This window comes from Artibeus jamaicensis, unplaced genomic scaffold (assembly GCF_021234435.1).
Source record: "Artibeus jamaicensis isolate MK-2021 breed Jamaican fruit bat unplaced genomic scaffold, CSHL_Jam_final contig_923, whole genome shotgun sequence".
NCBI classification, from domain to species: Eukaryota; Metazoa; Chordata; class Mammalia; order Chiroptera; family Phyllostomidae; genus Artibeus; species Artibeus jamaicensis.
The window spans coordinates 13,228,528-13,243,397 of record NW_026522014.1 but is presented as its reverse complement, the minus strand read 5'-3'; the positions used below and the strand labels follow the sequence as shown (position 1 = coordinate 13,243,397).

Below are 14,870 nucleotides of genomic sequence, written 5' to 3'. Positions count from 1 at the left end.
GATGCCTCCAATATCATCCACTGAGCCAGCACAGGGACACAGGACTCAGACTGGAAGTTTGTGTCCCCAAGTCCTGCTGACTTTCCACTCTCAGGTGCCCTGGTGACAGGACACCAGCAGTGTCCTCAACCATTTGTGGGACCTTCAGAGTTATTCATTTTTTAAACATCTGTGCTTTTTCATCTGTAAAATGAATGGGATTGAACTAAATTTCTAAGGGATGATTGGACTAAAGGTCTATCTAAATGCCTTCCTAGTTCTAAAAATTTAGCTTAAGTCATTGTTTCCAAACTTCTAAAGAAACCATCTCTGTAAACTCATTTAGAATTGAAAGGAAATTCAGTACTTTGGGAATCACTTACTGTTTTTCCCAGAGACATCTCTATCAAAAAACATACATACTTCAAAGTGATTTGAAATAGAATGAACTTAACTAATTTTAAAAAGTAGTGTTTATAGGGCTTGCATACCATTAGTTCATTTCTGTTTTTAAAGACTTCTGCATTCTGAGCTTTTAAGAATTGCACATTGCTTCATGAACAAACACAAGAATGATTGCAGTTTTTTTAAAGATTTTATTTATTTTTAGACAGGGAAATGGAGGGAGAGAGTTAGAGAAACATCAGTGTGTGGTTGCCTCTCACATGCCCCCCACTGGGAACCGGCCTGCAATCCAGGCATGTGCCCTGACTAGGAATCGAACTGGCGACCCTTTGGTTCACAGCCTATGCTCAGTCCACTGAGCTACACAAGCCAGGGCTGACTGTGGGTTTTTTTTTTTTTTTTACAGAAAATCTGAATGTAGGCTTAAAATCTTTAATGTATAATTGCATAATCTTGATTGAAAATAAAAAGCAGTTGTAGACCTCAGTTTCTAGGTCTGAGAAATGGAGCAAATGGCTCCCTGCCTGCCTGGAATGAAAGTTCAGCATCACATGAGAGAGAGTAACTGAAATGTCTTTGAACTCTTTGGAGGGAAGTTGCTGCATATATTCAACTGCAAGGTAATTATTAAAAACTCATAGTGTTAGGGCATCTTCAGTAACCTCCTCAATTTAAAAATATTAATTGAGTGCTTGATTTGCATGTGGTTGCTATCTATAATAAATGCACCTTTTGTTTGCCATGAAGAGAAAAATATATCATGGAAAATAATTTGTACCCTAACAGAGGATGGCAGTTTATATGACCGTAGGGGTCAGAGCTGTGAATCATCCCTTGTGTGCTTTATTACTAAGTAAAGGCAGTCTGCCCAAGGGGTAGAAAAAACCCTACAAACCACACACTCCGTCCAATCACATAAAGACAAATCAGCCTTCAGGCAAATCAAAGGTCTTCATTTAAAGCTGACCTGGATTTGGCACTCTGCCCATCTTCTCCAAATCCTTTAACAATGTACTTTCACAAACACTTAAAAACATGCATCCTAAAACAGCATACCCTTTGCAACATTATTTTTTGAGAGAAGTAACTTTTTAGCCCAGGAAAGATAAGCAATCACTTGGGAAAAGGGAAGTTCCTTTCTGAGTCTGCAGCATGTAAATCCAAGGCCAGTGGGTGGGATTGGGTTGTGCTCTGGTGCATAAATAGAGGCTGGGCTGAGCTGGCACACTAGGAAGCGTGGACACATCAAGGCCACCTGGCTCCACAGACAGGTGGGTGGGGAAAGCCAGGTAAGACTCCTGACAATCACGTTTGTCGGAAGGGCACTCACTGGAGTAAGTTCTGGCCTCTGATTACTGCATGAAAGTTAGTGTCCAAGGCAATGAAATGAGATTTGGAGAGGGAGTCAATGGCACTTGCACCAAACATTTACTGGGACCTTTCTTTGACCTGGGGTGGCAGAGTACTACGTTCCTGGGCTGGTGCAAGGTAATGCCTTCTCCCTTAAAAAAACAGATTTGAAAGTGGGTAAACCCTAGGTGTTTTCAAGTGTGGGAAAGGCTCAGTCTTCTGTCATGGTGCATTGTGCACCATCTAACGCTCTGCTTCTCTCCCACTGCCTAAAGCCAAGGCCTGCAGCTTTGGGAAACCTCAGCTCCAATTGCCCGCTGGCGATTGCAATTCAGAATTTTATTGCAGATCAGAAAACCAGTTCTCTTTGTCTGGTGTAAAGAGATTCCTGTTGCATCTTTACCTTCCTGGGATCAGATATAAGAGAAATCTGGGTGCTTTCCTGAAACATTTATGAGGAGGGACACCAAAACCTCCTGCAACTTTATTCCTCACTAAAGATAAGAAGACAGATAGAGTGAACAAGAAAAAGAGCTGGTTTCACTGTGTGTGTGTGTTTGTCTGTGTGTCCAAGTGGTCACTGGCTCCCACAGTTAGCCTCTGTTTTGAGATGGTGTGCAGGAAGTTTGCAGAGCAGTCTATTCATATGATGAAAACTCAATAGAGAGTCTCAGAGAGTCAGCCCGCAGCAGGATGTTTGTGCAGCAGGTTTATTAGGTGAAATGGAGGCATTCTGCCATAAAACACTTGTAAATATATCCATAGTTCCTGCCTGTAAGCTGTGGAGCTATCGCAAGGGCTCCTCAGGGCCACTTGAACAGCAGGAACTGTCAATGGATTAAATAGGTAAAATGGTTCATCGTCCGTTTACGGCTGTCTCCTTGATACCCATAGATGTTGTTGGCCTACGTAGAATACAAAATCAAATGCTCATAAATTCCAAGTATCTATTTGACATGATGTTTCTAAACTGGCTAATATTCAAACAGTACACTTATGCTCACGTAAAAATTCTTGGTATGACTAAATCTTATAAACAAGTCTTTGTTCTAAAAGGGCTGGGAATCGGCGACTTGCAGTACATGCGAGTCGTTTCTGCAGAGCTGGGATATGTCCATTGTTATTGGCATTTCCACATCCTTGTCAGTGGAGAAAATGGAGAAAATGTATCCTTGCTTTCTGTCTGTCTTTGTGTAAGACATTTCATGGTTACACGCTACCACTTGCACAATAATTGGCCAGTTTCAGGTATCATCTGGATGCAGTGATTTAGCAACTTTTTTTTTAATTAGCAAAGGTTCCCACTTAAGCTATCATATCATAAAAAACGTTCCCCTTTAAGAGTCCTAAGCCTCTAGAGTCCATCCTGCTTTTTTTTTTTTGGTGTAGTTTATTTGATTTAATTCCAAACCTACACCAATATAGGTATTAGAAGTGGATATTTCTTTTCAAGCAATTTCAGTCTTTGGCTTTACTAGAATCCCAAGTGTCCAGCTTTGCATGTTATGGTCCCCGGATAATGCAGCTCCCTGTGCTGGCTTGCTCTCTCCCTCACTCCCTCCAGATCTTCTCTTGTCACTCACTCTCCTGTCCACCAGCACCTGCTTCACCGCAGTGTGACTTTCCCTAAGAATTAACTGTAGAATCCTGGAAAAGACAAAAAAAAACTAACAAAGAGACACCCCCCAGGGCAGCTTTCTCTGTGTTCTGAGCCCCACAGAACACTTGTGTGCACACAGGTGCGTGCCCACAACCCCTACTTATACAGGCCCCATTGCGAGAGTCAGAGTTGATTCAGCAGAAGGAACTTGCACTGATACATTTCAATCAATTCAGAACTATATGTAGATTTTGAATAAACATTACACTTGGGGAAAGAATTGTGTGGGTGCGAGTTTTCAGTTAAGTAACAAAGTTGACAGATTTTCCATAAGGAATCCATTTACTCAGATCTTATACTTTAATGGCAATGTCTACAGAAGTTTGTACAATTAGGGTAACTGTTTCAGGACAGAAACATGGGGGCCAGCGCAGCCAAGGGACGAGATCCAGGAGCCTGAGTTCAGCCACAATCTCATAAACCTTTCTCTCTCTGAATTTCAGATTCTCCATCTATAAAATGAGACTTTGGAGAAGTTGGAAAAGATGAGGTACCTGATAAGGTACCTTCCAGTACTAAATGTTTGAAACATAAAATTAAAGTGCAGATTCCTTTAGGTATAAGAATATATACATCCCCTATTCTCTTAAAATATATCTATACCTATATTGTAGATTTCTATGGAGATGCACATCAGTATATTTATATCTGTATGGAGATAGAAAGAAGCAAACAAACAAAAAAGTCTTTCAGTCTGTATTTATAGGAAACTCAGTGGGAGGTCGTTTCTCCGCTCCAATTGCGTGTTCCCAATCTCAGCTACCCCTCACTTCCTGCTGTGATCCACAGTCTGAGGCCTGAGAAGACTGCTCATTCCCGTGCGTGTTACTGACGTTTTGCCGATTTGCTTTCCAGTTTCAGACTTACCATGGAGAAGATTTCAGTGCCCACGTTCTTACTCCTCGTGGCCCTCTCCTACACGCTGGCCAGAGATACCACAGTCAAACCCGGGGCTAAGAAGGACGCGAAGGTCCCCCAACCCAAACTGCCCCAGACCCTCTCCAGAGGTAGGAGCCAGTGTCTCAGCAGCTTCCCATGCCGCTTCGCTGGGAAGCTGAGCCTTAGGTGCTGAACAGATTTGTGTGTGTGTGTTCTTTCTAGAGTTATCAAAATGATAGAAGTATCATTATTTCTACTTTCTCTAGAGGTTTTCCTTCTTTAATATCAAGTGTGTATCCCAGTCATTATCATCACTTTTCAACAGCTTTGGGCCTGAAATTAAATAGCCTTAAACATACCGGTTCATTCTGTCTTAGGTTGGGGTGACCAACTCATCTGGACTCAGACATACGAAGAAGCGTTATACAAGTCCAAGACAAGGTAAAGATGACTGACCATTTCACAGCAATCTCAAAGCTCTCAAGCGCGCCATCTAGTGGTACTAGCTATAGAGGAAATCCTACTCAGTAAAAATGATCCAATCTCCCTTTTTCTTTTAAAGCAACAAACCCTTGATGATTATTCATCACTTGGACGAATGCCCACACAGCCAAGGTAATTTATTCTTCCCAATTATTTTCTTTATAGGCTTTTAGCTTAAGGGCCAAGGTTTGGATCACTCATCTTGATACCCTTAGCAACTAGCACCGTTGTATAAAAAATAATATTTCATGTAGTCAAAGAATATGTAAAGTAACTTCAAATAATGCCATGTTGTGTGTTAACCCCTCAACCATATTTTGAAAAAACAAGCTCTAGGATTCATCTTTGGCATTCTTCTTTTTTATCCCACATTCAAAACATCCACAAAGAACATTGGCTTTGCCTCCAAAATCCACGCTAAAGCCAGCGCCAGCTTCAGGACATGCAACCTGTGCTGCGTACTGCGCCCAGCACTTAGAAAGTTCTCATGCTTGGTTGACAGTTCTACAGTCACTGTCTTCAAGTTCTTAATAATTTTTTTAGCAAGGGGCCCCATATTTTTATGTTGCACGGGGCTCCGTATATTGTGTAGGTCCTGCCCAAATCCAACCCATCTCGTTGTCTCACCGCTGATGCCTGGATCCAACCCGAGATCTAGAATACTGTTAACAGCCACCTACCTGTCCTCCCATAGCCAGTTCCCCATACAGAAGCCCGAAGAAAGCTGTTAAACATAAACCAGATCCTAGCAGCCATGTGCTCTTGTGGCTGCTACTCGCAACTAAAGTTAAATCCAGATCTTGACCATGGCCTACAAGGCTGAACATGATCTGGCCTCGGCCCCTTCCTTTCTTACCACTCTCCTCTTGTTTACTGTCCACTCCATCGGGCCTGGCCTTTGTGCTTTGCCTCAAACATCTGCCTCGGGACTATGGCTCTTAGAGTCCCTGCCACCTAGTAGAACATACTCCCACAATCTTTGCATAGGTCACTCTCTCGCTGCAATGTCACCTCCTCAGAGAGATGTAACCTGACCACTCTATAGCTTTTAAACCCCTTGCATGGCTTTAATTTTCTTCAAAGTACACATCTCCAACTGAAATGTTGGAGTACACATCTCCAGCTGAGATGTGTATTGGTTTACTTCCTTATGATCTGCTTCTACACAGGCATTTGAGCTCCGTGAAGGAAGCACATCACTTGTTATTCACTGGTCTATTTCCAGGGCATAAAACAGTGCCTACCATAGAGTAGCCACTCAGAAATTAATTATAGGCTGAGTGGATGGTGGATGGATGAATGAGTGAATGGCAAGAAGCAAAAGCAGCCAATAGCCTAGTTAATACCACACTAAGCATTTGTTGAAAGGGCAAAGTTGAACACTGTATTGAAAATATAGTTCCACTTAAAACGTAGCAGAGAACAATGGTTTTAACTGGTGCTGAGAGGGATGCTTAATGATTTTTCTTTATATCATAGCTTTAAAGAAAGCATTTGCTGAAAATAAAGAAATCCAGAAACTGGCAGAGCAGTTTGTCCTCATCAATCTGGTTGTAAGTTTCCTTTTTTCCCTCATCAGTGACATTTCCCCGGGCTCATTATTCCACACGGATGAGTCAGCTTTTCCTATACCTCTTAACCACGTAGAGGGTGAGCTGGGTCTGTTCCAAACACTCGTCTCAGAGACTGAGAGAAGAAGGGCACTTTATTTTATTAATAATCTACCTTTCGGGTTAATGTTTTTATTTAGCCATGGATAACTTTAGAGTGCCCGAAAAGCGCCCTCCTGTGGTTAGGAGTTTCTCTGTTGCTGTAATAATTGGAAGGTTTTTGTAATTGGTCGATTACCTCCTGTGTCCTTCCTGCAGTCTGTCCTGGCTGCCCCTCACCCATTCCTAGTCCTCGTCTCCTCTGTCCCTGGAAGGGACAGCTCTCTGGCTGTCCACATCGAATCCTGCCACCGTGCTTTACCCTCCTGCCTTCCACTGACTTCCCATCGCCACCCCTTCTGATGTTGTTCAAAGCTTTCTGCCTCCCTCCATCAGCCCTCAAGCCGCGTCTCTCCCTCTCGTTCTCTTCACAGGTTGACAGGTTGGTTCCTCAAAGAGCATCCGCAGCAGTCGTTGTTCCTCACCTCCCTTCCACAGGCTGCTCTTCCTCTCCCTGTCCCGAAATATTAAGTGACTGGGTGAATCTCTATGTAACCTCCTCTCTTACTTTCACGGTGCATATTCTCCGTGGACAACATCAGCTTTATCTGTCTTTAATCAATGCCCACACACTGATGACTCCCACATCTTACCCAAACATGCCACAATTTCCAACTGGTGTAGCGACCATGTTCCAGGTATCCTATAATTAACTTAAATTCAACAGCTGAGTTTCTCAGCTTGGTCCAGGCTTTTCAAACTGCATTTCTCTCTCTGCTCTATTTCATCCCAAGTGTTATTCTAGATCGGACTCTGCTACTCACCTCCTGCAGTCTAGACCTGGGGTTCTAACTTTAAATATTTTGGTTATTGGTCACTTCCCTATGAACTGAGGGTCATCGGTTTTGTGTAAGACTTGTTCACTTTGCTTTGCTTACTGCACCATTACTAAATGGCTCCATGCCCACAAGATAAATTCCATCTAATTCCCCATGCCAGCAGGGTGATCACTTGGAAGACCAACTGGAATTATGGTACCTCCACTCAGATCCCTCCACTGTGAGCCGACCCCTGAAGCAGGTCTCCAGCATCTTCTGTACCCACCATCTCCTGGGTCCCCTCTGTTTCAGCCTTTTCCAAGCACTGGTCATATCAGAAAGTGCTATACACTCCCTCTACCTTGCCCAGTCTCTCCGCTCTGCCTGGTATGACCCCCTTTTCCATGTAACTGACTTCTTTCATTTTTTTCCAAGATTCCTCTTTAGCCACTTCATAAAGTCCAAGCAGCACTTGCGTATTGGGTTAAATGTCCTGCTCTGGGCACCAATGGCACCTGTGCATCCTCCATCATAACATTCCAGCCACTGGGTCCCCAGTACCCATTTCACCACCTGTGGTTCCCAATGGAGTGTGCATCAGTGAGAGATACGGGCTGTGTATTGCTAAATAATAACAACAAAAAAACCACCTCTAAATAAAAGTTTGAGAAACAAATAGATGAAAGCTCAAGATAACCCTGTGCATCTTTCTACAGAAGTGACTTTCTCCAAAAGTGACTTCTGCTTTTTCCATTAATCTATTTCCTCCTACTTTTTAAAAGACATTTTGCCAAACACAGTAACTCTTTCCGAATTCTCCTTCATGAATTTTTTCTGCTCTTTATCACATACATTCAGCTCTTTACCTCCTGCTCTGCCTCACATTTTGCACTAACTTATTATTTCATGCATATAACTTATCTCTATATTTATATTATCACTGTGGAAGCAATGTGCTTTACGGGATCTTGAGATGTGTAGCCCAATAATGGATGCATTTTTGTAGTAACAAGTTTGAGAATAATTAAAGAGTAAACAAACTAAAAGCTGGTTGTTTTTTTTTAATCTTAGTATGAAACGACAGACAAGCACCTCTCCCCGGACGGCCAGTACGTGCCCAGGATCATGTTTGTTGGTAAGCAGAAGTGACAGGGGCATGAAACACACTCAGACAGTGACACGAGTGTGGTCACGGCCCCTCCTCTGCCCGCCCCAACCCTCATCTGTCGCTCCGCCGTGGCCCCAGTGAATGGTTGAACAGTCTCTGAAGTTTCACAAGACATTTTCATTAGGAAAATGGGAGCTTCCAGCTATTTCCACAGATGCCAATTTTTTTCCTGTGCCAATTTTAACCTTTCATCTTCTGCCACACATACATCTGAGAAGAAATCACCCTGTTAACTGATTGATCACTTTCCTAAATACAGGGGTTGGCAAAAGTAGCTTAATAATAAGAAGAAATAGTACAATCACTAATAAATAATAATACAATTCTATTCCATGTACGCACAACTGTAAACCTACTTTTTGTCCATCCCTGTACATTCGGCCTGTGAACACTTATTTTTAATCAGGCAAACTATCAATTTGTGTGTTGGATGTTTTTTTCTTTGTTGATAATTATTTTAGGAAAGTTAAGCATATGAGTTCAAAATAGGTGGAGTTGCCACGCCCCTTCCTGCCCCTGGAACCTTTTCTGTGCAGTCCCTGCTGCTGGAGAGTTTTTCCTCTTCCTGTCTGTGACCTGTCACCCAGTGGGCTCCCCAGATGTGGCCGCCTTTCATGGACCGGCTGCAGCCCCCAAAACGCGTGCTTTTGTGGCACATGTTACTTTCAATAGCTGTATTTTCCTCCGTTATAATTTTATAATCATTAGGTAATTGTTTAATAAATATTTTCCCCCAGGGGAGTACAAGCTCCATGGCAGGCACTGTATGTGTCTCCGCTCACCACAGTGATATTTTCAGCCTGACCCTCTGGTGGGCCCACATAAATAGTTCTTAGATAACTGAGAAAATTAATTGAGTTTGCCTCTGACCAAAATCATGATTTAAAGAGAATCCATGATTAAATTCATCACATAAAACACGTAGCTCACCTGTGTAATTCCTCCAAGTTCATATTAAATGTACCAAAGAAGGGAGAGAAATCATGAAGGGAGAAAGGAAAAAGGCCGAACTACAGCTTTCTAGATTTGATGCAGTCAGGACTTAGAAAATGTAGAATCCTTGGAATTCGAAGAGACTTAATAGGTTCCAGGCCTACCTTGTGCATGAATTCTGTTCCCAGCACTCCCAGTGAAGGACGTTTTAACCCACAACCTTCGGTTGGTCCCCTCAGTCCCTAAGAACCAACTCCAACTCTGAGGCAGCTTGCTGTCCCGCTCAGTAGCTCTCCACGTCCCCTGCACATTAAAATCACCTGGAAGATTTTAAAAAACAAGCTGCCCAAGCCACACCTCAAACCAATTAAACAGAATGTCTGGGGTGGGAAGCAGGCACCGTATTTTATTTTAAAGCTCTCCACGTGATTCCATGGTGCAGGGTTATGAGCCAATGGCTGGGTGGTTAAAAGCCTTTATACTAATTCATTACCAACATCAGACCAGGTGTTGGCATCACCTGTACTAAGTCTTAAGTCTTTGCTGAGCAAAAGAACGTCTGCTTCTTGTAATTTATGTGGGTCCCGGTCCAGTATTCTGAAATGACAGAGCCCGACCATTCAAATACTGGGGACAGACGTTGCAAATGTACAGGTGCTTCTTCCCCCGTGTCCTCTGCACCTGGATTTGAGGACGTGTACCGTAGGCTCCTCAGTCGTCACCATTATCAAGGGAAGCTCTCTAGGCCCCTGTGCATCCCAGCGCTCCCTCCGTTTTGGATGTGCCTTATTTTAAAGATAACTTTTTGCCTCACTGATAATTTCAAGTTGATATGGAACATGATGAAGTAGATTTAAACAATGCACAAGGGGTGACTCATAAATTTCTTTTTTAAATAAGTAAAAAGGGAGGGGTACTACATGGTTACTTGGCTTTCACTGTCCTTAGGGCTTACCTTCTTTTACTTATTAAAATTAGATAGGCAGGTAGGTAGGTAGATAGATAGATATAGATATGACATTGGATGTGGGTTTCTAATTATCTAAGTTCCTCTTGGTAGCAACACATTTCAATCACAACATAATGATTTCAAAAGTATAAAATAACTCCTCAGTAGAGAATGCCAATGTTTTTGCCCAAAAGAAAAAGACCAGCCCAACAATATGCATTATCCTGTTTCCAGGTTGCTCCAGATAGGACAGCAGGGTTCCGAACCTTTTGCACAAATAGTGGGCACAGCTGCTGCCGGCTCCCAGCACCACCAGGGATCCTGACTGCTGCCGGGGGTGCTGACTGCCGGAGGCTGGTGCAGCGGCCCGGTGGGACTCAGCTGTGGTCGTTTCACAGGACGTGGGCAAATGCACGGGCTTTGTCCCGAAATAGCGCTACTGCAAACGTAGCACTGCATCCCCTTTTCCTCTTCCTTTGTAGATCCATCTCTGACAGTCCGAGCCGACATCACAGGAAGATACTCAAATCGCCTCTATGCTTATGAACCTTCGGACCTAGCTCTGCGTAAGTGCTACCTGAACATCTCTGTGGCTGCGGTGGTGGTGGGAGGGGCGGTGTGGGGTGGGGAAGAGGCCGCGTGACGATGACGGACACTGGGACTGCAGCTCGGGGAACCGAGGGAATCGGTTTGACTAAGTAGTCATTACTTTGACCCGATTCCTTAAAAAAATTTAACTGAAGTCGAATAATTTAAATTTGATATAGAATCTGTGACGATGGCATCTGCCTTTCAGGTTTTTCTCTCAGGCACACCAACGTACAAGTCCTTGTATCAGAGAATTGAGCACGAGTTGCAGTAATCTGCATGCTTTGTTAAATATTTTTTCCCCCAATAATGAAAGTGGAATACTTTAGTCTAGCTTGTGGACGTTGGATTCAAGTTCAGTTTTAAAAACCAGGAGGAAAGATGGCCCCAAATGGCTCCCAACAGTTGCCAAGGAACTCACTTCCCCAGAGAGAGAAAGGGGTGGGGGGGAGACTTAAGGGGGATGAGGCACCTCAATGAGAGACTGGACCTGCTGGGGACACTTCATTAGTCCTTCCGGGAGGAAAGTTGGATTTTGTCCTAGGAACCAACTCTGCTCAGTGACCCGTGGCTGCCTAGGACAGCACCCACTGCCTAATATGTTAGCCTTTAGCTACATGTAGCTGCTTAATAAATTTAAATTTCTCACACTTTAAGATTCAGTTCCTTAGCCACACTGATCACATTTCAAGTACTGAATGCAAAGGCACTGAGTATTTTCCATTATCACAGAAATTCTCATTGGGCAACACACAAAAATTCTCATCATTTTTGGAAGGATTTTGAGGCAGAGCCTGGGCAAAAAGATTACCACGGTCCATTAGCAACACCACAGTGGGTGCTAAGAGAATCAGGCGAGGCACATGCCAAGAACTGATCATTCTCAGGATAATAGCATATATCTTAATAAGACTTTGGACTCCTTCAAGCAGGTATCCTGCACAGGTAATATCATGGTATTGTGTAGAAAAGGCATTTAACAAATGTAAGAGAACTGATTGTAATAAAAGCCATTTCACATAATTTTAGAAAAAAATTACAAGATGACCAACTTCTCACCTTACGTTACAACAGCACCGTATTAAACAATAAATACAATACCCAAGTTTGGGGGCTTACTGTATCTATTAATATAATTTCTGGTCATGCCTTGACTCTGATAATTTTTTTGCCCATTAGTTCTCGACAACATGAAGAAAGCACTCAAGTTGCTGAAGACAGAATTGTAGAGAAAAAACAAAGTTTGCAAGTATGAGATCTGGAGCCAGAGGGGATTTCAGAAGGCTCTGGAGAAGGCGGGAGCCGGTGGACATGCTCATTAGCCTACAGTTGAATGTTACAAGTTACTTTTTTAAAAAATTTGGTTTCAAGTATACATGTATGAAAACAATATTGTGTACTACCATAGTGAGCCATACTTTTTAAAAAAATAAATCCTTTGGGGGTGTTAAACTGTTTTTTTCCAACTTGGTTTTTCACAGAAAAGCTATTGGCTTCATTCACCAAATAGAATCTTTTGAAACACAGAATGTTCAAAGAGGGGGCGAGGGCAAAATGAAAATTGTTCAAGCAGTGAAGACCAAAGACAAAGTTTTCTCAGCTCACTACAGTTTCTCAGTGGTGACGGAAGTAGGCATTAGTTTAATCAACAGTAGCATCAAACAGAATATACATTAGTGTGAAAAACACATAGAAAGGCATCCTAAGAAAATCAGCTACCTAAATGGAAGACATCCGGCAACTATAGCCAGAAACTCCTATGCACATACTTACTTTCGTAATTCAGTTTTCATCAGATTTTGCCCAATAAAGAGCTCTCAGAGAAGGCCTCTGGCACATAGCTGTCCCCTTTAGAAAACTAATTTTGTGAAGAGTTCATTCAAAGAACATCCGCACCCATGAATCCATGGTGAAGAAATCCTGAAGAGTGGCCTTATAGTACACTGGGTCTCTTGAGGTCTTAGAGTCCTGGCCTGGAATAAAGTCAGTTGAATTGTTCCCATTTTCATCATCAGAAAGGGAGAGCAAAGGACAGCGATATCCTGTATATGGAGTAAAGATCGGACGCCACTCTCCATCTTTGGAAAAGTTGAGAGGGTGTAGCATCAGATAGGGGAGCAGAGTTAGTTACTTTTATGCTATTCTGCTTGACAAAAGTTAGAACTGTATTAATTTCTTCACTACATAGTGAATTATCTCACACTCATTATTATGTGGAATTCTTTATTACCCAGCCCCATGGAATTATTTAGACCTTGTGTTACACGAACAGCTGTGGTGGTCTGCATAATGCTTTGCATATTAATTATTATTGCTTGTCTTGAATAGCTTTTTTAAAGACAGGTCCTTTTCTGAATAAAGTCTTTGCCATTATGTATTAATGTTTCCAGGGCAGATAATATTTTAAATACTTTTCTTGCTTATAGTACTCTCAAACAGCTATGCACTAATAGGTTCTGTAACTATATGGTTGATTTAATGACATACAAATCTTCAGCAAAAATGTCGACACAGGGATTGGGGTCCTTTCACATATGAGGTTACCTACTAGGTAATCTACAGGTGCTTAAAGAGGTAAATATTTCATTTAGAAAGTTTTCTGAGGGTTAATGAGAGAAAAAGAGTTTTCACTTGTGTAAAAATGTATTTTAAATGACAACTTAAAGTTATTCAGGTTTCATCTATAACACAAAAAATAATGTTTACTTTTCAATAGAAAAGGCTGATGTGAAATGAGATTAAGTCCTTAAAATTTACTGAATGACAAAATGTTATTTTTACAACACATGTAATTTTTAAAATGTAAATAAATCTTTGGGAAGTCAAATGTCAAGGTTGCAAGGAAAATGAATCACCCTTAGAAAAGTTTTAAACACGGAGCAAGTCATTGAAAAAAAGAAACCTGATTGAATTTGACTCAGTCTCAGCTTCTGAGAATCAGTCCTACAGAAACCAGTCACTCAAGCGAAACAGTTCTGGGAAGATGCCAATGGCAACATTATTAAAACAAACCAAAAATAATAAAACACTGAAAGCATCCAAATATAGAGATCACATACATTTATTAACACATAGTGCAGTATGTTGACATCTATAAATGTAATAAAAATTATGGTGAAACAAAAAGGATAAGTGAAGAATTTAAGATTGTTTTGCACTTTGCAACTACAGGAAATGTGGCCATATACAAGTCAGAAAGAACTGAAGATGCAAACATCAAAACTGTTGTTTTAGTCTCACGGAAATATTAGCAAGGTAGGCCCTATAGAATCCTTTAATCTCACAGTCTTTCCTATATGTTTATATAAATGTAAATGAAAGCATTCTGGACTACTTCTCTGAGTACAAAGGAGTGAAAGAATACAGAATAGCAATGCTGGTAACATAACAAGAATGTGAAATGGTGCCGCCATTATAGAAAAACAATGTAACTGTTTCTCACTTACATACAGAATGAGCATGCAATTCAGTAATTCCACTTCTGAGTAGGTTCCCAACATGAAAGCAAGGAAAGGGTATTTGTACACTCATGTTCACAGCCGTATTGTTCACAAGAGCCAGGAGGTGGGAGCAACCCAAATGTCCAGCGATGGATGAATGGATAAATAGAATGTACTGCATACATAGAATGGAATATTATTCAGCCTTTAAAAGGAAGGAAATTCTCACGTGTGTTACAACATGAGTGAGCCTTGGGGACATTACAGTAAGTAAACCAGTAACAAGAGACAAATACTCTATGATTCCAGTTACGTGTGGTACCTACTGCAGCCGAATCCACAGGCAGAAAGTAGACTGGTGGGGGCCAGGGTCTGAAGGGAGAGGGGGAATGGCGAGCAACTGTTGAACAGGTGTCGATTTTCAGTTCGGGAGGATGAAAGAGTTAGGGAAATGCATGGTGGGACAATGTGATTGTACTTAATGACACTGAATGACACACTTAAAAATGGTTACAATGGTACGCTGTTATGTATGCTTTTCCACATTAAGCTCAAAAGAACGAAACTTT

The 14,870-nt window shown here is 41.8% G+C and overlaps 1 protein-coding gene across 2 annotated transcripts; it reads left to right on the top strand.

The window, feature by feature from the left end:
- The first annotated feature begins 1,604 nt into the window (after positions 1-1,604).
- AGR2 (anterior gradient 2, protein disulphide isomerase family member) lies at positions 1,605-12,299 on the top strand. 2 transcript variants are annotated; one of them, XM_037163899.2, is made up of 8 exons: positions 1,605-1,655; positions 4,250-4,401; positions 4,651-4,714; positions 4,836-4,888; positions 6,236-6,309; positions 8,295-8,358; positions 10,756-10,839; positions 12,041-12,299. In XM_037163899.2, the coding sequence occupies exons 2-8, from the start codon at positions 4,263-4,265 to the stop codon at positions 12,088-12,090; spliced, it is 528 nt and encodes a 175-aa protein (XP_037019794.2). In that variant the 5' UTR covers positions 1,605-1,655; positions 4,250-4,262; the 3' UTR covers positions 12,091-12,299. The 2 variants fall into 2 exon arrangements, with proteins under 2 accessions (XP_037019794.2, XP_037019793.2); XM_037163898.2 differs by having other exon boundaries at positions 1,611-1,673.
- Positions 12,300-14,870: the final 2,571 nt, after the last annotated feature.